The following is a 26,272-nucleotide window of genomic DNA, read 5'->3' on the forward strand; positions in this document are numbered from 1 at the left end:
TTTCAATAACTATTCAACAGGAAGCTCCCTAAATGACTTTTAAGCAATTGCTGTTTCTCAATCTGATATAAGTCTCAAGGTTACTGGGAGTATAAAAATGGAGAGGCAGTTATTTTGTACCCTGCCTTTATTCCAGAAGACATTTTCTATAAATGCAATAAAACATAAACTTAGAAGTGATTGTGTATTGCAATGCCCTCAAAAAGGGTGCTTTACGGTCTGTATAACACTTCTGGTTGTCATAAAATGCCGTACTGTCCCCCTATGGTCATGTGATCGTGGTCTGGGTACTTGGCAACCTATTTTCACTTATGACCGGTTACTGACCACCAGAGGTGGGTTCCTACCAGTTCGCACCAGTTCGGTAGAACCGGTTCGTCAAATCTACCGAACCGCTTAAAAGAGGTTCCACCAGTGGACCCCGAAAGCAGGCCATACCTACAGAAGAGGTTCCAATATTTTTTGAAACCCACCACACACTTACACACACACACAGACACACACAGAGACTCACATAGAGAGAGAAAGAGAAAGAGAAAGAAAGGAAGAAAGGAAGAAAGAAAGAAAGAAAGAAAGAAAAAAGAAAGAGAAAGTGAGAAAGAGATGAAAGAAAAAAAGGAAAAAGGGACAGAGAGACAAAAGGAAGGAAAGAGAGAGAGAGAGAGAGAGAGAGAGAGAGAGAGAGAGGGAGGGAGGGAGGGAGAGAAAGAAAACACATGGCCAGCAAGCCACTCCCACCAGGTCACATGGCCAGCAAGCCACTCCCACAAAGGAGGCCACACCCACAGAGTAGGTTCGAAATTTTTTTGAAACCCACCACTGCTGACCACCCACCATCATGTGATTGCTATTTGCAATCTTCTCTGCCACTTCCCCAGAAAGTCAATGGGGAGGCCAGCAGGGAAGATGATAACCGGCTGCCATCTGCTGAGAGGACTCCATCTTGTCTCTAGGGGTCGGCTAAAAGATCTGCCTGTAAAGAGAAGTTAAGCTGCTTTAGTGAGGCGGAGAAATTGAGTTCAGATCCTGATGATTTGAGCTCCATTCGTATACCTGCTGTAGGGGAACGGACATCCTTTGGCAGGCAGCACCTTCAGCCAGTCTTTATAGATGAGAGAAATCTGAAATCCCAGCAGAGAGCAGAGAGGCAGCACGATAAGTTAAAGAGCCCAGAAACAGAAGTTAGAAATGTGAGGACATAAAAAGGATAAATGTTAAAATGGAGATTTGTTAAAGTAGATAAGTTAAATATTATTGTTATTATAGTATTAATGTTATTGTGATGAATACTATTATAAACATTTTGATTATAATTGCATAAAAGCAGTTGTACCCAGACAACACAGTTTGATGGAAATTGAATTTTTATGTATTATATAAATAAAATAAATAAAACATGGGAAAAAGGTTAAGGAGCCTGAGGTGCTTCAGGAGAGTGAGGAACACCTGGCGCAGGCTGCACACGAGGGTCCCTCCCTCAAGAGCTGAAAATCTTGTTTGGATTTCAGCAGGGAGGATTTTCAGCTCCTGAGTGGACCCACCCAGTTACCCTAAGGAATCCTGTGTTCCTTACTTTGGGACATTTATCTGTTCAACGACCTACACAGTAGCTTAATGAGCACTACTAGGAATGCCAGGATTGTAGCTGTTGAGCAAAGTCACTTGACATCTCACTTAACGACCACTTTGCTCCATGACCAAGATTCCTGGCTCGATTGTAGTTGTAAGTCGAGAACTAGCTGTAGTGTGTTTTTTAACTCACCAAATTTGCCAGCAAATTACCCTTGGAAAATGATTCTCAAGCAAATTTTCTGATACACCAAGTAGTGATTAAACAAAGATTTCTACATCAAATCTATACATCATTCTGATATCTTCACAAGTAATACGTACAAGAACAAACATGGCCAACCATCCCCATGCGTGTATAGCTAGTATTATTTATCATAAGAATCTCAGCTGCACTGTCAACCCGTTTTAGCCTGTTTTTGTAAAAGGATATGAAATTTAACCTGCAGAAAGGTTCTTTCTGAAGACCAGGTAATTGCTTGTCCTACAAGCATGATAAGCACCACCCCTGGTCTGTGTCAGTCTATGACTAGCCTAATGCTCCTGCTTGCATTGTTTTTGCCAGGGCAGTTTTAAGATGTTGATTTTGTCCTTTGAGGCAAGAAGTACCTTTATTGTTTCTCTAAAATAAGCATGTTAAGTGACTAAGATTTTATGCTTTGCTCCCTAACCAAAAAAAGAAAAAGGGATTGAAAGTCAGTCTTGCCCTGGAAATAAATTCCTGTCATTTGTTGCATTTCTGCTTCTATCATATCATACCACCAAAGATTTATTTGCTAGACAAAGAACCGAAATGCCTGGCAGGATGCTTGACTGATGATGTAATTTACAATTGGCACAAATTTTCCTGGGATCTGAATCACTGGGTATGTACCTACATTGCAGAAGGCTGTTTTGTTTCGTTTTTTTACTCCCAGCTTAGGGTGACTTCAGACTAGATTCTCTTTTGATAAATTTCACTGGCAGTCTACTTACCTGAAATATTTTTGCTTTTGTTCACAATTAAATATATATACATACATACATACATACATACATACATACATACATACATACATTTTTAGTGAATATTATGGATACAGTGACTTTAATGCTACCAAAATCACTGACCAGAGATGAACCAGTAGAAGCAATAAATTAATAAAGTTATTTTATAGCCAGTGAGGAAGCCTGATGTTAATGTAGCTGATATTTAGATTTCTAACCATCCTCTAAAATCTTGCTCATAGGCTTAGGAATCATATGGCATTTTTAAAAAATAAAATGTAAATTGGAACCCAACCTTATTCAACTTGCTGATTGAAAATGGGAGTTTAATTTGTTTGGATTAGTGTCTATATAGGTTCTGAGCTGTGAGAACTAGAAACTATTAAAAATTACTGTAAATGGGCAATGGAACTCATACTCTCCCAGTTTCTAACCTGGTACCTTAACCACTATATTCGAACTGGTTTTTAAATATATTAATATATTGGTTCCACCACAAAACCGCGGTAGACAAAAGCGCGCTCGACGAAAGCGCGTACGTGATGTCATCACAGTGCGACGAAAACATCACGCTGTGAGCGGTAAATTTAAAATTAAAGTGAAAACCTTACCCTAACCCCCCCAAACCTAACCCTAAACCTAACCCTAAACCTAACCCTAAACCTAACCCTAAACCTAACCCTTAACCTAACCCTAAACCTAAACCTAACCGTTAACCTAACGCTAAACCTAACGCTAACCCTTAACCTAACGCTAAACCTAACCCTAACGCTTAACCTAACCCTAACCCTTAACCTAACCCTAAACCTAAACCTAAACCTAACCCTTACCTTTATGTGAATCGGCTTGCTTTAATTTTATTTTAATTTCAATTTAATTTATTTTTAATTTTTTCCATCGCGCTGCTGATGACATCAGGTACGCGCTTTCGTCGAGCACGGTTTTGTCTACCGCGGTTTTGACGGGTCACAAATATATTGATTAATGTAGGCCCTGAATGGCTGAACACTGCAATAGTACTGAAGCCCAGGACAGCATGTGACTCCCTCTGTCAAGGGGGAAGAAAGAAGGAGCATTTATTTAACCCAGTGGCCCCCAATCTTTTGGGCACTGGGGACCAGTTCTGTGGAGAGAGGATTTTCCGCAGACTGGACAGGGCGTGGTTTTGCATGCTGCCTGCATCCTATGATTGGGGCTTTGCTTGTTCGCGTAGACTGGTTTCTGACATGCCGTGGACTGGTGTTGGTCTATGGACTGAGGGTTGGGGACCTCTGATTTAACCCACTGGCTATTGAAAGATTAAGACTTTAGAATTAAATACAGAAGGAATTGATTTTGGTTTGCTCATGCAGGGACATTGTTATCAACTGGCTTCTCTATTAATATTTAGCTTTGAGTTTGTTTTTCTTTTATTAAAAGCAATGTTTTTCATAGAACTCAAATTGATTGCTGTGTGTACCAATCAATATTGTTTGTGTTAGTAATTTTATTGGGCTTTACTTGTCAGTTTATTAAACTCATTAATGATAGTATGAACTGACTCTATAGATAGATGTAGCTTTGGAAGTCTCTATCTCTGAAGGCTGCTTTGTAATTTTTAAGGTATATGTGTTGTAGATTGCACTATTTTAAATAGGGCATCAAGGACTTTTGAGAGCAGGCACTTTTGAAAATCATTAATATATCCAGTAGTTGGATCTGAAATTCAGACTGATGATTTAGTTGTTTTGTTTTATGCTTTAGCAGCATTGTCTACTCTACAGTATTGCTATCGTACTGGTGTTTTTATGACCAGAATCAGATTATATTATAGTTTCATTCTGTTTTTTTCTGCTAATTTATACATAATGGTCGTAGTTCTCTTTTACAGAATTGGCTGCAATAGAATGCCTGTTCTCAAAACTATGAGCAAAGCATTCCAGTTTTGGCAGTATTCAGGCATAATCTTGAAAACTAGTCAGGAGTGGTATTTCAGTAACTCACGTGGCTTCCCAGAGGTTAAAAAGCCGTTCCAGCGAAACCATCTTGTGCTACAAGGGTCATTCGTTGGCTGAACATGATGATCAGAGTCTGCAGATCATTGGAAGGGATCCAACAATAGGATATTACGGCCTGTGACTCAGCTCTGAACACTCACGCCTGGATGTAGAAGGCAATCAGTGCCAAGCATGATAAGCAATGTCATTTGGATCAGGAAAAGAAAGTGAACATGATCTTCTTAAATATGCTCGATGTTGCTTTGATTGGGTAATTTCAAGAAGATCTGGGTTTATAACCTTGCATTATTTCACATTTTGGAGGTACACATTTTTAGAAGAAATAAGATACAGGTAATATATTGAAGCACATTATTGTCCTATGCAATTTGAATAAAGGTCTCTTTTGGGAGTCCAGAGAATTAACTTTAATGAATTATCACCTTAACTTGGAAAAAACTTCAGTAAGAATTACTAACGTTGAAGTACTGAAAGTTGACTAGTTTAGGAAGATTTGGCGGGGGGGTGGGGGAAGAGGGAGTACAATAGGCCACCTTCATCCCAAGTATGTGAGAAAGAAGAAAAGTGCATAAGCCTGCTAAATGTTTTAGCTCTAGAGCACGGGTGTCAAACTTACCACGTCATGTTGTCGTCATGTGATGTTTTGCAATTTTTCCCCATTCACAGAACTGGAATGGGCGAGTGTGTGTGTGTGTGTGTGTGTGTGTGTGTGTGTGTGTGTGTGTATATATATATATCAAGGTGGCAAACCTACATAATATAGGTAGTCCTCAACTTACGACCACAGTTAAGCCCAAAATTTTTGTTGTTAAGTGAGATATTTGTTAAGTGAGTCTTGTGCCATTTTACGACCTTTCTTGCCTCAGTTGTTATGTGACTCACTGCAATTGATAAGTTAATAACCCGGTTGTTAAATGAATCTGGCTTCTGCATTGACTTTGCTTGCCAGAAGGTCGCAAAATCACATGATTTTGGGACACACAATGGTTTTAAATATGAACTAGTTGCCAAGCATCTGAATTTTGATCACATGATCATGGGGATGCAAGAAAGGTCATAACTGAAAAATGGTCATAAGTCACTTGTTTAAGTGTCGTTGTAACTTTGAACAGTCACTAAACAAATTGTTGTAAGGCAAGGACTACCTCTACTCCTCCTATTTTCCTCATAACAACTCTGTGAGGTAGGTTTCTCTATCTCCTTCTCCCTCCCTCATGCATGCACAAACACACACACAAACACACACACACACTTATCTACCTATGGTAGACCAAATATATTTAGCAGGTGATCTGATGGGCATAAACCTTGAATACTTAGAACCCAAATTCTAAAGGGACCAGCTGCAGAAGACTAGACAAGTGCTTTGAACATCAAAGGTGTTGCAGACTATATAACATTCAATAAGAAAAATACATTTTCGTGTATCTTATTACTTTTTTTGTGAATACACATAATGTCTTTTGAAAACAATAATTCTACTGCTTGTTTCCATGTATAAAATGTTTGGGGAAAAAGTTGATTCATGGTTATGAACTGGCAGTCTTAGTATGCTTTAAAATAAAATAAAATTCTACATTTATAAACTCATTGCTCCCAATATTTTATCAACTTTACTATTGCAAAGTTATTTTCTTCTTCTGTTGTGAAAGCTTAGTTACTGTTACATTGGAAGACATGGAATATTCTGAACCTTTGTTCCTGTTGTTGATTAATTATGATTTTTTTTGCCAGCAAAGCAACCCATTGTCTTTTCTTAACAGTGCTTGGAAGAGTTCACCGAGAATGTCTGGCAAAACGTCTGGCACCACAAACAACATAGCTCAAGCAAGAAGAACTGTTCAGCAGTTGAGAATAGAAGCATCTATAGAAAGGATAAAGGTTAAGCATAATATATTTTCTTGCTATGAACTATGTGTTTATTATTTAAAGTGTGTTCTCTGTCTCTCCTCTTATGTTTTCAAATGCTTTTTTAAAAAATCAAATAAGTTTAAGAATTGCCTTGAAGTGATTGGAATATGGCATTGGGAGTCTAATATCTTTTGCTTAATGAAGAAGTTTCACAATATAGCAATATATTGTGCAATGTAGTTAGATACATGCAATAGACACACATTTGGAGATTATGTTGGTCAGTCACATAAGACATAATGTAATTTTGATCTTGTTCTGTTCAGCTTTCAAAAAGTTATCCTGCTGACTTCCAGAGAAACGGAGTTCCAAGACTCTTACACAATTTCTCTCCAACCTGTTTTTGGATTGGGAAAGAATAAAAAGGATAAATACAAAGGAATAATACAGACAGTGAATTGGAATTGTAGAGCTAGTATCAGGAAAGTGAAATGTTAGAATAAGAAATCAAAGGAAAGAATCCCAAGAAGAACAAAAAGGCCTATTAGGTATATTCAAAAGAAAAAGAAAGATATTAGTATATATTCAGTGTCAGCAGAATGCTGAGAAAAAGTTAGTTACTCAAATTCTATTTTGATGCTGTCTTCTCCAGTATATGTGTGACGAGTGTGTACATACATATTACACATACAGTATGCACACATATACATACACATATATATGTATATATGTGTATGTGGTCCACTTGGAATTGTGAAGAGCAGGCGGCATAAATGAACCTTAAATTTAAAAAAAACATCATCAGAGAATTCATATTTAATAAGTTTAAATCTCTAATATCAGATTAATTGCAAGGTAGAGAGGAACTAACTGATGATATAGTCAAAATTCTCACACATTTTTCAAAATCAGAAATCAGAAAACACAGAAAGCAAAAAGTCCAGCAAATTATAGACCAATCAGTCTGCCTGCAGAGATTCTAGAATAATTATAAGCACTTGTCAGCACCTTGAAAACAACGATTAAAAAAAAATCAGCAGGGATTTGTCAAGAGTGAGTCTTTGTAGACAGAGGATAATCTCTTTTTTGATCAAGCAAATTCCATAATAGATTGTGGGAATGCTGTAGGCTAAGGATGTGCATGAAATGAAAAATATAGTTTGTAAACCTGATATACACTCTTCCATTATGGAAGTTGTGCCAAACTGGTTCGGTGAGCCATGCTTTGGCAAAAACAACATCCAGAATACTTTGATCGTTGGGTTTCAACCAAAACAAAAGTAGGAGGGATCACAGAGTGACTTTTATAAGACAAATTGGGAAATGTTGATACATTTGTACTTCCTCTGCATGGCTTGTGTGCTGGCCTGTCTGCCTTTTGATCTTTTGAGGCCCTTTTGTATACATCAAAACATGTGAAACATGCATGGGTTGGTTTGAGTACAGACCATTGAGAGCCAGCTGCCCTATGCAGGAAACAGTTCATGCATGGAAGATACTGCATATTCTTCCTATAAACACAGTGGTGGGATTCAACCAGTTCGCACCACTTCGGGAAAACCGGTTGTTAACTTTCTGAGCACTTTGGTGAACTGGTTGTTGGAAGAAATCATTAGGGCAGAGAACCAGTTGTTAAATTATTTGAAACCCACCACTGTGTAGACATACAGGTAGTTCTTGGTTAATGATCACTAATTTAGTGAACTTTTGAAGTTGTGAACACTGCCTGAATGAGTGATGGTAACAACCAGTCCTTTTAAGTTCCAATTGTCCCCCCACCCATACAGTCACATAATCACAGTTGGACACTTGGGAACTGACTTGTACTTACAAAAGTTACAGTGTCCTATGCTTATGTGATCACCATTTGTGACCTTCCCTGGCAGCTTCCCACAAACAAAGTCAATAGGGAAGCCAGCAAGTCACAAGTTGCTGTGGTAAGTCTCTCCCTCCCACACATCCTTCCCAAGTCTCACTGCATTTGCATGGTGCCTCAACCATTCGCAAACTCTCATGCAGCCTCTCCCTCCCCCCCAAAAGCAGCAACTCCCAAACCCTGACATGCTTCAGCTGCCTCTCCCTGGCCATCCATGCACCCCCCTCACTCTCTCTCCCACCCAACATCAGCCATTTACCTGTTTCCCTGCCTGCTTGCAAGCCATCTGAGACTAGCAACTTCCTGCTAGCTGCCCAATTGACTTGGTTTGTTAGGAAATTGCAAAGAGGGCCTCACTTAACAACTCACATTTCCCCTTAATAATGGCAATGGGATTGCCACTGCTAAATAGTATGACCTTGTGATCTTGCACTTTACATCTGCATTACTTAGTGATGGAAATTCTGGTCCAGTTTATAATTATAGCTGTAATATATTTTGACATCATTAAAAGCATTTGGCAGGCCGATTAGCAAGCTGGTTAAGTATAGGTTGGATGACATGATAATTAAATCGATACATAACTGGTTCAAAACACAATTTTGCAGGCATGTTTATCGTTTGTTCCTGATCCAATTAGAGGAAGGAATCAATCCTGGATCTTCTATTCTTCGGTATTTTCAGTAATGACATGGGTGAAAACGTAAAGGGCATACTTAACAAATCTGCAGGTGACCAAAAATTGAAGGAACAATAATTTAGTAAACACATATAAATTGCATAAAGGTATAGGCTGTGGGATACTTGGCTTAGTAAAAGTAAACGTAGTCCTCAAATTATGCACATCACTTAGCAACCATTCAAAATTCTGATAGATTCCTTCAAAGGTACTTACAGCACAATTCCAAAGTGTCAATGGCCACACAAACACATCCCAATGATCATGTGACCATATGTTGGGAGTTCTCTAACTGGCCCACACTTGCAGTCGTTTGCAATGACTTGCAGTCAGATAACTGGGTTTTACTTATGATTTTTGACAAAAACAGCCCATAGCAACCAATGAACTCGCTTTATGACTGTAATGTTTGCTTAACTGAAATGACCTGCTTTACTACTTTCATGACTTACAACCATAATGGGCAAGTTCCATTATGGTCATAAGTCAAGGACTATCTGTATTTGTAAAGAAAATGGAATAGTAGTTGGTTACAAATTAAAAACAAGTCAGCGTGCTACGAAAACAGGCAAATACAGTTAATAAAAGTATAATTTATAAATTACAGAAAGTAGTAATCATTGTTCTGCTTTGCTCAGATCCAATTTTAAGTTGGTCCCCATGTCTTACAGATTTGGGTTTAGAGAACCAAGAATGATTTCAGAGAACAGGAAACCAAATCTCAAGAAGAGAGTTTGAAGGGGCCGGAGACGTTTAACCTTCAGAAACAATGCTTGAGAGAACCTATAATAGCATTCTTCAAATTCCTGAAGGGAGGTCACATAGAAGGTCAAGGCCTGTCCATCCTTATCCTAGAGTGCAGCCATGGAAATATAGATTTAAATCCTAGAAAGATAGATTCTGATTGAATGTTAGCAAGGGTGTTCAAATTGTAAGCAGGTTGACAGTGGAACCAGTTATTCAAAGAGGTAATAGGCTCCCTTGTTTTGAATGTTGAAGGAGAAGGACAACCCTCTACCTGGGATGCTTTAATTGTGATTTCTGCATTGAGGAAGAGGTTGATCCAAAGGTCTGAATAGACTCGTCCAATTCTTGTTCTGTGATTCTCTAGCCATTTGTAGAAAGCCGCTGTCAAGATGTACTAGATTCTGTCTCTGTTGTATCTTGATCAGCATAAAGCACCAGTGCTGTGCTTTCTTTGTAGAAGATAAGAATGCCATAGGCATTCCCAGACTTTTTAAGATGTATATGTGAAGAACAGAAAATGAAAAGTAATGCATATCTACTTTTAATCTCATATCAAGCTTCTTAACAATTTAATCCTACAACCACCCTTTGGGACATGATGACAAATAAAAAAAGCATAAACCTAAAGGTTTACATACATTCAGCTTCTCATTTTGCAATTTGTTTATTTACCACTAAAGCCTCCTTCATAAACAAAAGCTAAAAGACTGCAAAGTATTTTTTGTGTACACTTGCACATATTCAATGAGTGTATCTTAAAATTCACTTTATTAAAAGAAGCTTTTTGGAAAATTTATAATTCTGCCTCTTTTTTCCTCTGCAGGTGTCGAAGGCATCAGCAGATCTAATGTGCTATTGTGAGGAACATGCCAGGAAGGATCCTTTACTAATGGGCATACCTGCTTCAGAAAATCCCTTCAAGGATAAAAAAACCTGCATTATTCTATAGGCAAAGCAGCAAAATGCCTTCTAAACCTTCCCCTGCAAAACCAACCTAGCCAATTTTAGAGAAGTAACCTGAAGGTCACCTGGTAGCCATTGCATAAAACAGCAACTTATTTCCACCTTGTGTATGAATGAACTTTTAAGTTTCCTTGAATGTTTGTTTCTCCCATCCTCAATGCCAGGCACACGGTTCTAAAAGTTACTTCTTGCAAAAATGGAAGGGTTCTACAAATGTTGTTAGGCATGGATTCTCTTGGCTTTGACGGGCTGGGCTGAACTGGGCTGGGCTGGGCTGGGCTTGATTTTAAAATGTAGTGAGTGTTCACAGATCCAAGGATTGAACTATCAAGACCAAAGTTGCCTGAGCTTCATTTACAGAGTAGTGAGGTAGACAAGCCTAGAATGCTAATCAAGCTTTCTTTTGCATTTGATTTGATACCAGTGTGTACCTTGTATATGTAAATGGAGTCTATATCTAGGGTGTATGCATATGTTCGTTTAGATGTATAGACACATTCCAAAGTGCATTCTTTAAGTGCACTCTTCAGAGTTCATTGCTGCATTTATTGATAGAATTTCTGCACTTAATGCTTTCACTATTTAGTATATCTTAAGCTTTCAACAATGTCTTAAAAACCTACACATTTGTACATTCTGGTTCTCAACATAGCTTTGAAAAGTGACGTCTATCGCCTTTAAGTTATCTTTTATTTCCACTGAAATGTAGACTACACTAAATTCAGATTGATTGCGATAATGGTGTCTAAAAATTTATCCTCCTTTTCTTTTTGTCTTTAAGAGGAGTTCTGTCCTTTGCCTTTTTCCTACACAGTTTCTAATGAACTGGTTTTTGGAAGCTTTCAGCCTTTTTTCAGTTTGATCCCTCAATTTACATTTCATAAATATCAAACAATCACTAAGTAGGAAGAGAGACTCTGAGTGAAATCTATGGTGCTACTGCTTCTGCACAAGACCTATTAAAATCAATGGTTGTGCTAAATAAATGCTTGAAGGATTATAGCAATTCTCAGCGGCAGCAGCTAATCCCTTGTATATGTTAACATTATTAAAAAATTTGGGTACCATTCATGCGATAATGAGATACTGAATAGAAAGAAGCAACACTGATACATTTTAAGCCAGGGGTATGTATCTGTATTCTATTTGTTTGGCCTTTTAATTTTTATAGTATTATTGTGATCTGCCATAGCTCTGTGTTTCGAAGGTGGATTACTTGCAGCTTTTTGTTGTTGTTCCATGCATGATTAGATTTCCCTCATAGAAACTTCAGCATAGAATGCAAAGCCAACCCCAAAGCATTCATTTTCAACCAGCCAAGGGACAGCCCCTCAAATATTTCTTCTTGTTAAGACCTAGACTTCCATAGTGTTTGTATCTGCTTGGTGACAGCTTAACGCATACTTGGTTTCACCGTAACTGTATTGAGAAGCTAGCTGCAGAGCTGGTAAGCCAAAGTCCCCCACCCAATTTACTGGTGCTTTTCACTGCATTATAATCAAGCTCTTGTGGAGAACTGTATTAATTCTGCATGCTGCTGTGTTGATATTGTGTTTCTTTTCGCCTTCATGTTCCCAAAACATAAATTTAACACATTTTAAAAACTAAAATAACTTCCTAAAAATAGTACGGAACTGATAACATATCCACAATTTTGCATTGATTTTGCTTATTTTATATCACTCTGGCCATCACATAATCAACGTACAATTCATTAAATTAGATTACCTGGAATTTGGTGCCATCTTAGTTGCTATCATAATTTTAAACAGTGTCTTTTCTGATATCAAGTCTTAAGTCCGTGTCCCCAAATTAACACAGATGACCTATTTTTTGGTTTGTTTTAAGATAATTGGGCAGCAGTTGATTTGTCAGCTATATAAATCTTCTTTATAAAGGATGATTCTTGCAACGTTAGTCCATGGCAACAACATGGGTTAACTTGCATTTCTGTTAAATAAAGTGAACCAGACAGTAGTTAGGCTTGTGTTATGATCTTAACATAGGAAGTAAAATCCAGAGGAAAAGGTCAACCTACGTTTGACTTTGCTACATGGAAGTGATTAATTCGCACGGGTAGATGGTCCTCTGGTGAGTTAAGAATGTACAGATCATGTACCTACGCTCATGCATGATGGCCATAAAATATTGAACCTCTCAATTGTCAGAGTTGATGCTCATTGCAATAAGCCTATAAATGAGGAGAGACTGCATTGGCAGGCCTGTCAACTCTAAGAGAGTCGATATAATTATTTGTAATGAATAAATTGGTATTGCCACTGGTAAATCGGCACTTGAACATTATATTACTTGTAAAAGCAGAAGTTAATGCTGGACGTTTTCTCACCCATCACCAACCCAACCTGTTTCCTACAAATCCTATCCCAAATATCAGTATTTTTTTAAACAATTAGAATGCTGCTCTTTTTAGACCTATTCTACTCATCAGATGAATGCAATTTTAAAAATTCTCAGCACATTCACCAATTTTATATTTTCATATATATAGTTGTATTTGTGCTGATATATATATACTGATATGCAAACAAAAGCATTTTCCATGTTGCAAACACTACACTATCACCAGCAAATGCTGCTCCATATGCTTTAATGAATGAATTTGGACACATTCAGTTACTCTTGCTAGCGAGGCATTTTAAACTGATTATGATTGTTCCCTGCCTCTCATTTAAGTTCTACTTCATGTAAGATTAAAAGGTCCATATCCTTAAATTTTAAAATCAGATTTATGATAGATGAACCTCTGTAACTTACTTAAATACCCTCAGTGATTGAGTATCTAATAAATGATGTTTGACTTGTTACACGTTGAGTCAAAACTAAGATTAGCACTTGGTGATCAGGCATTTGAAAAAGCATCCTGCTTAATAGTCCTCTTGCCTGGCTTGACTGAACACAAACTGGATAGAGGAGGCATTACCAAAAGAAAGAAGGACATCATTAGATGTTGCCTTGCAATTGATGGGTGCCATTATTTTTTTTTCTAATTTCTTCTACTCATCTCTCAGTTCACATTTTTCCAAATTAAGCCTTGAGTTTTGACACCTTAATATTAGGCCTGCTTTCTGGACTTTTTGTTCTTTTTGCATTGCTAATCATGCTACTTTAGTCTTTTTCAAGTTGGCCTCAGCTCTTGATAACTTCACAAACACATCCATCTAGCTTTGGAGCAGCAATATAGAAATGGTTTGCCATTGCCTTCTTCTAGAATGTGATCTTTTGTTGTTAAAATCTGACAGTACTTATGTATTCGCCTTGTTGTAGTGTTATAGCACCAGGCCAAAATAGGTTGGATCCAAATATGCCCTTCCATATGTGGGATAAGATATACTATATCCCAAAAAGCAATGTTTTAGCCTTACCCTAATATATTCCCAGGAAAAAGGAAAAGCAAGAATCCAAGAATCCAATACATGCTTGCAAGGGAGAAAGCCCCCTTTCACAAGTGAGCCGTGCTGACGGGACATACATAAGAGACCATTCAGGGGCTACAGTCTCTCATGGTTTATTAAGGGTAAACCACTATTCATTATAATGGGGCTTATTTCTGAGTAAGCATGTATAGTCTTGTACGATATAATGGGGCTTATTTCTGAGTAAGCATGTATAGTCTTGTACGATATAAGCAAAGACCGTTCTCTACATGTGCCAGAGAAGCATAGGAAATGCTATGAACTTGCATCTTAAAGTAGTCTAGAAACTGCTTTCCTTGTATTTGCAGAGCAATGCAAGCAGCAATTTGGTTTATGTTGTGGTGCTTTGGATCCAAACCAATATTTTCACCAGCAGTGCTTTAAATTTTTATCATTCATGTGTATTTTACAAACCGGAGATAATTATTGAAAACACGGTGTTGTAAACTGCAGATGTTTTCATTTGAGCCAAGTAAAATGTTGTGCCAACTTCCATTTACGAATGCATTTTGACTTCCCCTTGAAAGGCTCATGGGCTGTCAACCTCACCCTTGTTCGGTTTCTTGTATTGATTGAGATGTAGCAGTTTTCAATCAAAGCAACAATAAATTCAGAACCAAAATGTAACGAGCTGCTTTGAGTTATTTCTCTCCAAGTTTAAGTTGTTGCTAGATGCCTCCTCACCCCTCACCAGCTTTTCATAACTTTTTTTTTTAATATATTGAGAGTTGAAACATACACACATTGCATGTGTGCAATGGTGATACCTCAACAAGAAATTGAGAACATTGCCTTTATATCTATTGCCTTGGATTCACTTCAGTGGGACTTGCTGCAGTGGTGCTTAGGTTAATGTGATTAACAGAATAGGGGGGAAATGAACACTTAATTTAAAATAATAACTTCTACACTATTGTGAAGTTTGAAATTAAGAGTATGAAACTTAATAAGGAGTTTTTAGTCATTGTACCACTAACCTCCACCTTGGTGTTTTCTTTGAAACATCACGGAAGAAAAATAATACTGTCTAGAAACATGCTGTGTTTTTATTTATCCCTTTTAAATATAATAGTAAACAACTTTATTTCTTACAGACAATCTTCTCTGTTTTTTTTTTCTTGCTCTCACATTACTGTAATGTTGCATTGAAAAGAATAATACCATGATTTGCCTTTGAAGTAAAAAAGAATGCATGAAATTACTTTAATAGTTTTGTTTTATCTTTCATAAACAATCTGTAATTGTTTGCTTTCATTGTACCTCTCTATACAATGTGATTGCTCTTGGAAGGTGGTTTCTTGCAAACATTAGAAAGATTAAAAACTGTAAAGATTCCTTTTCACAGCTAATATATTTAGTATCATGGATATAAAATACTTTAATTAAATATCATTTCTTTTCATATTGTTTTCTGCCTATCATTGCAGTGCACTGAATTTAAGTGTGTTAGAAATAATACATCACATTAGTTGCATCAGTTAATAAAGACATGACAAATCGATTTGAGCCAGGCATGTAACTGCAATCACATTCTGCTGCTATTGATACTGTTTTAAGGCATCAGTTGGAAAGCCAACGGGTGACCTCTACTTTTACAGCCTGACTTCACTGAACCGTTTCAGAGGAACACTGAACTGCAAAGACATCTGCACATTCTTTCTTTGCAAATGGTTTGCAAAGCATGTCGACCTTTTAGCTTCAAGAATAGTGAACATATTTCACCTTTGATTCTGCATGCTCTATCCTGAAAAGATAATTATGAATAGCAAGAATAGCTTTTGCCATAGTCAGATTCTATTCAACAATGTGGTGATAATCCTCATAATATCATAGGACTGGTAGCAAATCTCCACTCCCTGCCCTCCTTGCTAGGCGATGTTGCATTTGGTATGCTGATGTTTGCTATACTTACGAGGAAAGAAAAAATAAAGGACAGGATAAGATCCATATAGCCCTCCACCGCTCAGAATATCTGCCTTTCTATTGGTAGGTAGTTTTTGCTGTGGATCTGTGACTGCGGTAAACTGCATGTTAGATGTTCACCTGCCCTGTCAAAACATGAGATCCAACAAATTCTTCCTTTGACTAGATTCTGCTTGGAGATCAGTGAACAAGGATTAGTCTCACTTCTCATTTCAGACACCCAATTCTGTTGATTGCTGTTCTTGGCAGCTCCTTTAAATATTACCTTCCATTCAATTTCATGCACTTATCTGAGGCTACTGAACTCTATAATGTAAGGTTGGACCACTAAGAAAGACATGATTTATAGTTGGGCCATTTTAGAATGGAATACCAGATATTCACTAAAGAAAGTTTTCATTGCCCTAAATGGTACATTTTGGAAGCTTGTCTGTGTTGAGCAATGGCATCTTCCTGCCTGTGATAATTTCTGTGTGGGTGTGCTGACATAGGCTGCTGAGTAAGAGTGAGCTTATGCCCCACTAACCTGTTACACCACTGGGATAGAATTTCTGCTCAATATTCTTACATGAGGAAGGGTCCATAAAGTAATTATAGTGGCTGGGGATGATGGATCCTTGCAGGGCATCCAGTTGGGAAAATTGCAGTTTGTTTTCTCTGATGGTTTTGTTTGTCTGCAATGCAACCTCCACAACCGTCACGTCACACATGGGTTGTATAACAGCTCCCATTACCTTTTAATATCAAGATGGTAGCTGTAGTCCAATACAGCAGAAAAGTACCAAATTGAGAAAGACTGACCAAGTAAATACAGTCTTGAAATCTTGTGGATCAATACCACATCACACACTTAGACGTCAGTAAACAAAGGCGCTCTTTCCTCCCAAATATCTAATTTATATAGAATTGTACTGCAGGCAGCACAAGATGGTACGGACTGATATTTTTTCAGATTTTCATTCCAACAATATCAAGTGATGATTTAGCAACCTACTTTCAAGTTTTGTTGCTGTATACACACATTAATTGCTGATGAAACTGTGGTTAATCATAGATCTTTAACTTTGTGCAGGATACTGGCCCATCTGGTTTCAGCCATCTGGTTTTGCTGCTGAATAGTCTCCGTTTATTTCATTCAGTCAGGTGCAAGCTCCCATAGCAACACTTTTTAGGCAATAATGCTTTTCCTTACTCTCATCTTTTCAAAAACAGCTTTAAAAAAACTTACATGTTTTAATAACTTCTTTCTATGTATTTTAAAAGGAAAGCGGAAAATATTTTTAAAGCCAAGTCAGTCATAATTGTAGGTATTATTTTGTACGGCTGACACTTAAAATTGCCGGCAAAGCAGCTATTTGAGGTTTCAAGGGACAGTGTCATATTTCAAGTAATAGTATGCTTTCATTTCTTATTAACACTTTGTTATTTGCTTCATATTTGGTGTTTTTAATTTCTTGCTCTCTAAGAAAGCGGATTAGCGGATGCCACTCATCACTGAGGTGTGATATGTTTTTATTTCCCATTATCTATTTTTCCTGTATTGTGGATTATTTTTTGGACTTGTTAGAAACGCTTTATATTTACTGAACAATTATGCTACAAATGATGCCCTGCATCCCAAACTAATTCATAATTATCTTCCTTTTACCTACTTCAGATGTTTATGCAGCTTTGCTTTTTTGCATGGTGTAGCACTGGGACCTGGGCTAGACAAATAATTAAGCAATTTATGAGTGAGATTCCCTAGTCTTACACCTTGAGAATAGAATGGAACAATTCAGCTGCTTCTGGATGTCGCAAGGTGTCTTTACCTGGATTTCCTGAATCTCCTGCTGTGGCACAGCTATTCTTTGAAATTGAGGTCCAACACATTTCAAAATATTAGAATGGGAGTGGCTACTGGTGCTGGGGATCCTAAAACACAACATGGCCTCACTATTGTTGATATATTAAACATTATTTCTGAAGCACATTTCATTATGAAGAATTCTATAAAAAAGAGACTAATGCATTTTCTTACAAGAGGCATATATTAGTTAATTGATCCAGCCGTTAGGCAGCCTCTGGTCTAGAAAAATAACAGATTATGAAATAGTTCACTATAAATTGCTATTGGGGACACTTTCTACCTCTCACAAGCTGCCTCTTACCTAATAGAACAGATATGCCTAACCCATGACATTTATTTCTGTGAATAGTTCCATTGCTTTAATGAGATTTGTTCTGTTTTCAATGAGCCAATTTTATGTAGTGGTTAAGGCACCAGGCTAGAAACGAGATTGTGAGTTCTACTCCCACCGTGGCATGAAAGTTACCTGGGTGATCTTTGGCCAATGATTTTCTTGAGAAAAATAGGAAAAACGAGTACTATGTTTGTCACCTTGGGTTACTTATAAAATAAAGGCGAGGTAAAAATTAATACCTGTTATGTCCAATTATAAAATATACTCCAAGGGTCTTTAAAGAATAATAGCAATACAGTCTGGAGGGATTTCAAGTCCCCCTGCACTCGGAGCATTTCGCTTGCAATACTTTGTAATGAGACAAAGCAGAACATTTTTTTGTTTCAATTACAATTCTTCAGCTGTTTTTTTAGACCTTTTCTAGGGCAGATGCATTTACTGCCATACATCTTTCTTCTACTGATGATTCCTTTGCCTTTTTACCCAGATATTCAGGGCAAAAGTGTCATTTAGTAGAACCCATCCTTCCTCAAGAGAGTGCATGTTTGGCTGGCAAGCATGTGGGTGAGAAGAGTAGCTTAGCTATTCTTACTTTCAGGTGTTTAAGTAACGCTAATACCTTTGCAGAACCACAACACTTTTAATTATTATTTTTGTTAAGTTTTCCCATGTTACCTGCTCCTTCTTTTGAATGCAAACCACAAGACAAACCACAATTCACCATTTGCCTATTTTTATTATTATTAAGTTGGGGGGGAGAAATTCTGTTCTATTTTATAAGAGTGGTTTATAAATCACAGCATGTTCTCATATTCAGAGAAGTTTTGCTGCTACAACTTCCGAAGTATTGTGAAAAAAAGTTAGGGCCCTTCTGAATGCCATGCTGTATGACAGTCACAATCGTGATCCAGGAATTGTTTCACCAACACTAATGCTTTGTATTGCCTCTAGCCTAAAATGCAAAAAACAATTATTTCCTGGTGGTTTTTAAATGTTTTATTTTAGTGAACACAGTCCAATTTCAAACATTAAAAGGCAGCAGTTCAACCATTTTAATACAAGTGGTGCATAAATAAATCTTTCACTGGTCTCGCAAAATAATTTAATATTTCTTAGAAGAAAAACAATGGGCATTTTGAAACCAAAGAGAATAGTTGCTAGAGTAAACGAACCCTTTTTGGTCTCAAACGTGAAAGGTATTTAAAACAGAAACTAGGAGTTTCCTTTCTGACAATGCCAACTAAGCCCACTTGGTGGCTTCTGAAAGGAACTCTGCCACACTTGATTTCACAACCGTCTTGCAGAACTCTTAACTTCCTCGGGAGTTCCTATTGCTCCCTCAACATGGCTTCTGCTTTGCGTCCATCATTGGCCAACAGTGCTGTCAAATATCCTTCAGTTTCACACAATGCGCAGTTCAACCTCAGCCCGCTGACTTGACCTCAATTACTGTAATCCTTGTGTCAGGCTGGGAAATTACTTCCTGAGCAAATAACTAAAGTATCTTGAAACTTCAGTGCAAATTTTTCTCTATTCAGTTCAGCTTTATTTGCCTGCTGTCACCGTTCAGGCAGATTAATAACGGGGACCCACTGATCCATGTAGCGGCTTTCACGGCAAAAGCAGATCAGCTGACTTAGGGCTGGATCCTTCCATTGAGAAGCATGTGGATTCTGCAAGAGAAAATGAGACAGAAAATGCTCACTGTCAGCACAAAGTAAAATGCTGCTGACAATAAAAGGACCTATATATAAAAGAGACAAAATGCTCTAGATAAGATTGCAATGCAACATTTATTACTGGGGGTAAGTTCAGTTTAATACTTTCAACTGATTTGTATAAAAACAGCTGTTTTCGTGATTTCAACTTTTATTTAAAATATCCACGAATTCACCTTAATAGAGTTGTCTCCCCCCCCCCCGCTCCAATAACTAGCAAAAGAGCTCTCTAATATAAAAAGTAGATTTAAAAAAAAAAACTGTCTGCAGTATAGTTTGGATAAAAAAATAAGCAATCAATATTTTATTCACAAGCTAAGCATTATGCACACACTTCACAATGACGAAAAATCATTTGTCTTTGCATGAACAGCCAAGTAACTGTATAAACTATATTTGCAGTTCATGTCAAATAATGGATTGACCAACAGAAATATTGACTGAATTCCCTTATTGTAACTTGAATGTAAAAATAAATAAATAAATATTGTAAACCTACTTCTTAAAGTATGACTTCTGAAGTTATAAATAATTTAGCAGTCTCCAAATTACATCAAGGCCACAAACAAATTACTGCTAAGTAACAGTGACCAGTCTTTTAATCACAGCCAAGTGAATTATCTAATAATGACCTCTCAGCTAATTAGTAATGAGGAAAGACAAATATAGGCAGGGAGTTACTGTAGGAAGGTGACTCATAAGGTTGTACAATCCTGTTGTCAACAGGATGAAACATGTTTGTACAGGTCTTTGCTTTCAAATGCTCAATAAGCAAAGAAAGAGGTGATACAATTTGTGCAGAGGAAAAGGCTAATTAAAACAAAGGCCCATGCAAATTCTCACTTACAACCAGATGAAGTAAGGTAAGAATGCTGGAAATTCAGGCTTTTACTTTGGCTACTATTATAGCTAAGTGGCAGGCTATGAAGAAGCAACAGAGATTATCCTGTCCCAGTAGGTTTTATACTCCCATCTCTTAAGAAAAACAAAACTTACGGTTACTAGCACACAGTGCAAGTCTGCAGGCTGTTCAAGCCCTCCACTTGCCCCTAAGAGCAGAAGCTCTCCAAGGCGGCTTGGATTGCTCACTCGAAGTATATTGATGTCATTTTCACAACAAAAAGCTTGAATCAGAGTGAAGTGAATTTGTAAAGCAACATCCTGGTTGTCTTCCTCATCTGCTGCTAACAGGCAAAGCACCACATTATCTGGATCCCTGCAGGGGTAAAACAATACAGATTGCATTATTCACAGCCTGACAAACAATAATAGGTGCATTTTATAATGAGGAACTGAGACAAAACAGGAACTGAAGTCACGGAGCATATTACAAACATGGGAAATAATTCTGTCTGGGTATAAGCAGAAGCTGAGACATTGTCTTATATGGACTTGAACTTCAGATGACAGGAACTGCATTTTTAAATGCTCAGCATCCACAGTTCCAGCTTAGAGAGGGCTGAAAGCCCTATGAAGCGGTATATAAGTCTAACTATTGCTTAGAGTGGAAAAAAAGGCAGTCTAGTGACTTTTTAGCATCAAAGCAAAGGGCACATAAGCAAAACCCCTGTCAGCAGTTTCCATCAGCTTAACTGTCACTTGGCTTTAGAACTCTTGCACTGTGGGTAAATAGGGGAGAGGAATAAAATAATTGCAAGTGCGGAGCTTAAATATGATCAGCGCATTTGTGTTTGGCAAGAAACTCAGGATTATTTTTTCCCCTGCCTGCATAATGCATGCTCAGGAGCTTGCTTCCGACAGATCATCATCCCCGCCCTGATGTTTCCTGAGGTAGATCAATCAACCAGTAAACACCAAAGTGCAGTAGCACCATGAAGGGAGGACCTGGGAGTAGTTGTGGCTCCCAGTCAAGACAGTCAGGCACCAGCACCTCAAATCTCCACTTACACATTGAGTAGTTTGGCAGCCTCATACACCCCAACGGTGATGCTTCTCTGAGTCAGGGCTTTGCTCAGGACTTCTTCCAGGGCATCCCCCACCTTCTCCATGCTGGCAGCCCAAGGAAAGGAATAAAAAAAAAGTTTCAATACTCAAACTCCAGCCAAAATGTCATCCAAGATCGCCATAACAAGACGCGTAAGGGGGCCACTTCTTTCCAGCCCCTCACCCCCCTCCAGCCTATGGTGCACAACTCAAGATCCATCAGAAAAGTCCCGTCAAGTGGAACCGAACCGCTCTTAAAAAGCAGGGAGGAGATCAAGGCGTGTGTGTGATCATTTCTGCCTATTGGAGCGGCCGCTGTCAAAACTTGTTCGCCTTATTCCTGGGTCCTGTCAGAAAAGGCCATGCCGCCCTCTCCTCACACACACACAAACGCTGTCTCCCCTAGTTTCTATTCCCACACAGGCGCAAATCTCCCTTTCCCCGCACCGCCTCTTCCCAGATCGCCTCCAAGCGTCCCCACCGCGCCTGTCCGGCTTCCCCCTCCCCCCCTCATCCCTGCCCAGCTGTGAGGTGGCAGCCGCGGTCGCCGGCCGGCGGAGCAACGGGAGCGGGGCGATCTCCGCTGCAGCTCCGCGTCCCCCCCCCCGTCCCGATTTTCCACCGTGCAACGGAACGCCTCTGCAGGAGAGCAGCCTTCCTTTCGGACGGCCAAAGGGCACCGGCCGCTCATCCTTCACTTACCTTCCAAAAGCCTGATGCTCCCCAGCCAGATCTTCCAGGGTCATGTTGCAGCTGCAGGTTCCAGTAGAGAAGGACGGGAAGAGGTCGCGGGGATCGGGCGTTCTGCCCCGTTCCTCCTCCTCCTCTCGCCTTGTAGACGTCCTGGAGGGCGCCTCTTCTCCGTCTGCTTTCCCGTAAAGTGACGGACCTGTCTATCTCTCTCTCTTCAGCAAGCCAATCCTCGGCTTTCGGCTGCCGCCGCTCTCCTTATACTGTGCCGCACGCCCCTCTGCACTTTTGCCCGAGTCTCCTTCGCCCCAAGCCGCTTGCAGCCTGGCGCCTCTCTCGATCTAGTCCCGCGACACCGGCTGCCTTCGGCTGCTCTCCACCGCCCAGCTGGAATGAGGGACAAAGGATCCCTTGGGCCGGAGTTATCCTGCCAACCCCTAGCCAACCGTCTGGCGCCTCATTTGCATACCGCCGCTCTATTGGGCCATGCAAATAAGGTGGTGGCGCGTGCTCCTCCGCTTGACCCCCCCCTCCCACTCGCCCGCGATTTCCAGTCGAGAGAAAGGCAAGAGAGCTGTCAGTAACTTTCTCTGCCTTCGCTTAATGCTGATTGGGCGTTGCGGTTGCAAAGGGGCGGCGCTTTGCTGTGGGAGAGCGGCGGGCGGCTGGTTCCCCTCCTCCTTCCCGCCTGACTGCTTCAGCTGTTTTTCCTGTTGGTGCGCTTTCCCCCACCCCGCTTTGTTTTGAAAAGGTGGCGGGGGGGGGGGAAGCGATCGAAAGGGAGGGATTGACGGTAAGCTTCTCTTTGCAGCCAAATGCTCTGCAGATAATCGTTTACAATAAATAATTGGTAATAAGCAAGCTCTACAAGTCAGAGGGGAAGCCCATCGGCTGCGGAGAAGTTTATCTCCCTCGGGGAGTAGGTGACGCTGCTGGGCTGTCTGCCTAATGGTGGAGTCCCTGCAGCACTAGGCGAAACAGCTGGCAACAGCTGGCTGCTTTTGCCTAGACTCGCGAAGTAATCAGGATTGGACTTGGTTAATGCAGTGGACGGAAGAGGGAAGTCAAAAAGTTCTGGAAGGCAGAGGCAGATGTCTTCTGGTATATGTTTGTGTTTGGGGAAACACCAGGTGCAGAGCAGAACTCAACCTGAGTGTTTTTACTTAGTGGCTTAAGATCTACCCAACCACAAACTACCCAACCATGTTTTGGTCTTGTGGGTTGCGCCAACCCCAGCCCTTGCGGTTTACCTGTGATTCATTCGTCTGTGTGAATCCAGGCTGTTGAGTGAGCTCAGTCTCCCTTGTTCAGTTGTCATGTTCAAAGACACCCACTGAATTAAAGATGCCACTTCTTGTTGTTGCAGTTTATTTTGTTTATTGTTACCCTTGCTATTGAGCTCCTAAAGACATCATAGATTAGATAGCACACATGCCAAGATTATTAATGCCAATGACCAAAGCCAAAACAACATTAATGTGATCTTAGGTCAGAACAATGGCATATAATAAAATTAATAAAGGGCAACTGCAGGATCTTAGACTACATAATTAAATATCTACTCTTATGGCAATTGCAGGAGTATGCCAGGTTCCAGCTGCAAAAAAAAGCATAATTTGTGGCGGCCAAGTAAATGATTCTCTGTCTTTGGCAACTAGTAAAAAATGGCTTAAATTGTTTTGCTAGTCACTGCTTGTTTACCTTTTTGGCAATACCAAACCCTGAAAATAGCTCATATCCTGGAGTGAGGCCAAATGATGTCAACATGTTTGTAATGGTGTTCCACCATTGCAGCCTAGGATTGTCAGTTATTAGAAAGAAAAGCAGTCCGGTTGGAGCCAGATGGATCCTCAGTCAAGCTAATAAAATAGCTTGCCAGATTCTCACTTCGATTCTAATTAGATCACTTGCAGATCTCAAGGCTGTGTTAGAAACACTACTAGGAATCAGACCTCTTAGAAAACCTGATTGGATTTTTTCAAAAGGTTCAAAATTTCTATAAGGCCTGTGCTGCTGATTCTGTAACCTTTTAATGGCAGCCAGCCCTGTCTTCAAACTGATGTGGCATTCCTGTACCTCCTAGAATGCATGATTGGCTTGACCTTCTGGAAGTTTACGTAAAGGTAGAGGTTCTCCTCACACATAAGTGCTAGTTGTTCCTGACTCTACAGTGGGTGCTCATCTTCGTTTCAAAGCCAAAGAGCCAGCGCTATCCAAAGACATCTCCGTGGTCATGTGGCCGGCCTGACTAAACGCCGAAGACTCATGGAATGCTCTTACCTTCCCACCAAAGATGGTGTCAGGCCAGCAATTATATTCCTTTTAGAATTTTGGCCTGCCACACTTTCTCTTATTTCATTATGCTGTTTCATTAGTATAGTCGATGGGAGGGGGGAATAGAAGGAGTAGGATTATGGAATGTATTGTTTTCATTCTTTACTAGAAGCCAAGGTCATCCTTTGTCTCCGTACTTTGACACCTGACCGGAAGCAGCTGGGTGTGGATTTCAGCATGGAAGAAGAAGATTGGACCATGTGATGGATTGTGGGTATGGGGACAAGATCATGAACTTTTAATTGGGTGGAATTCTGATGTCATTTCCAGTATTGGGATTTCATAGCACAATGCCAAGATGTCTGATTTATTAAATTGGAATTTTAAGGATCGTTTTGCCTTGGAGTCTGATTTAATTCTACATGATATTTGGAACGCTGACAAGTGGTCCCTATTTTTCTACTTGCATTTTTACATGCTTTCAAACTGCTAAGTTGGCAGAAACTGGGACAAGTAACAGGAGCTTACTCCATTACGCGGCACTAGAGATTTGAACCACTAAACTGTCGACCTTTCTGATTGACAAGCTCAGCGTCTTAGCCACTGAGCCACCGTGTCCCTTCCAGTTGTCTGGAAGCTTAGAAGACAACCATTTGATATCTCAAGCAACTTGCTTCATTGTTTACCTTTAGGCTAGCTGTGTACCTTAAATCCATTGAAGAAAACCATTATTTTAATTTGGGGGAGTTAATAACCTGTTCAGTCCTTGACGGGAAAGAATGCCTCAAAAGAATCCCTATTGGGCAAGAACATTAGGGATTCTCTGGAGGAATGCCTGGATCAATGGCAGAACAGGATCAGTGGTGCTTTGCCATGGATTACCCAATTTTCATGTAGCTACAGTGGCTGTACTTGTGTGATGTGTCAGTTTCACAGTTAACTAAAACTTGCTGGACCTTAACTAATTGCCTATGTTCTTATCTATACTGAACCAGAAAGTCATCCACATTTTAGTCTAGCATGTTCAAACTCAATAATACCTTTTATTGTTTCCTCATATTTTTCTCCTACTCTTTCAAGAGGCTAAGGCTACTCCTAACAACCCCTTTTTTTTCTTCAGCTATTTTTATTTACGTAAATAAGTCTGGTGCAAGTCACCTTTATGACTCTGGCAAGTTGAATCCAAGGACAAGAATTCTGAAGAAAAAGGGTGGGTCCAATCATGCCATGTTAATTGGGTTTTTGTTTTATGCATGCACATTCCTCATATATGAGAACAATATCAAGCAATGACTTGTAGGTGTAAAAATTTGTCATCCAGAGCTCAGTACTGCAGATTCAATTTTTAAATTACCTCCACTATAATAACTAGTGTGGCTGTGTCAACCCAATCAATGCATACTTTCAGTTGTTGGATATTGGTTGTTTTTGTGTACA

General features: G+C 39.4%; 2 protein-coding genes and 1 long non-coding RNA gene across 5 annotated transcripts in view; 2 read left to right on the top strand and 1 right to left on the bottom strand.

The window, feature by feature from the left end:
• Positions 1-14,264, top strand: part of GNG12 (G protein subunit gamma 12) — a 50,618-nt gene extending 36,354 nt beyond the window's left edge. For both annotated transcript variants that reach the window (XM_014066440.2, XM_014066441.2), the window contains exons 3-4: positions 6,317-6,434; positions 10,530-14,264. In XM_014066440.2, coding sequence (XP_013921915.1) covers positions 6,339-6,434; positions 10,530-10,655 — 222 coding nt within the window. In that variant the 5' untranslated portion in view covers positions 6,317-6,338 and the 3' untranslated portion in view covers positions 10,656-14,264. The remainder of the gene's footprint in view (positions 1-6,316; positions 6,435-10,529) is intronic.
• A 4,926-nt stretch (positions 14,265-19,190) lies between these two features.
• GADD45A (growth arrest and DNA damage inducible alpha) lies at positions 19,191-22,957 on the bottom strand. 2 transcript variants are annotated; one of them, XM_014066445.2, is made up of 4 exons: positions 22,574-22,955; positions 21,836-21,937; positions 20,924-21,143; positions 19,191-19,882 (listed from the first exon to the last, which is right to left on the bottom strand). In XM_014066445.2, exons 1-4 carry the CDS (start codon positions 22,615-22,617, stop codon positions 19,769-19,771), a joined length of 480 nt encoding a protein of 159 aa, XP_013921920.1. In that variant the 5' UTR covers positions 22,618-22,955; the 3' UTR covers positions 19,191-19,768. The 2 variants fall into 2 exon arrangements, with proteins under 2 accessions (XP_013921920.1, XP_087575618.1); XM_087719492.1 differs by lacking the exon at positions 21,836-21,937 and having other exon boundaries at positions 22,574-22,957.
• Positions 22,958-23,233: 276 nt separating this feature from the next.
• Positions 23,234-25,226, top strand: LOC148044569 (uncharacterized). The gene is made up of 2 exons (XR_015697253.1): positions 23,234-23,354; positions 25,005-25,226. It is a non-coding gene; the product is annotated as an uncharacterized LOC148044569 (long non-coding RNA).
• The last annotated feature ends 1,046 nt before the right edge of the window (positions 25,227-26,272 follow it).

Source organism: Thamnophis sirtalis, unplaced genomic scaffold (assembly GCF_051295495.1).
Source record: "Thamnophis sirtalis isolate CommonGarterSnake01/CBP01778 unplaced genomic scaffold, rThaSir2_p1.2 scaffold_7, whole genome shotgun sequence".
NCBI lineage: Eukaryota > Metazoa > Chordata > Lepidosauria > Squamata > Natricidae > Thamnophis > Thamnophis sirtalis.

Excerpts from the sequence above, each read along its gene's own strand:
- GADD45A (XM_014066445.2), bottom strand. The coding sequence starts at position 22,617 with ATGACCCTGGAAGATCTGGCTGGGGAGCATCAGGCTTTTGGAAG. Across the intron at positions 21,938-22,573 it reads GAGCATCAGGCTTTTGGAAG|CATGGAGAAGGTGGGGGATG; the intron begins GTAAGTGAAGGA and ends TTGGGCTGCCAG. Across the intron at positions 21,144-21,835 it reads GCTGCCAAACTACTCAATGT|GGATCCAGATAATGTGGTGC; the intron begins GTAAGTGGAGAT and ends TTACCCCTGCAG.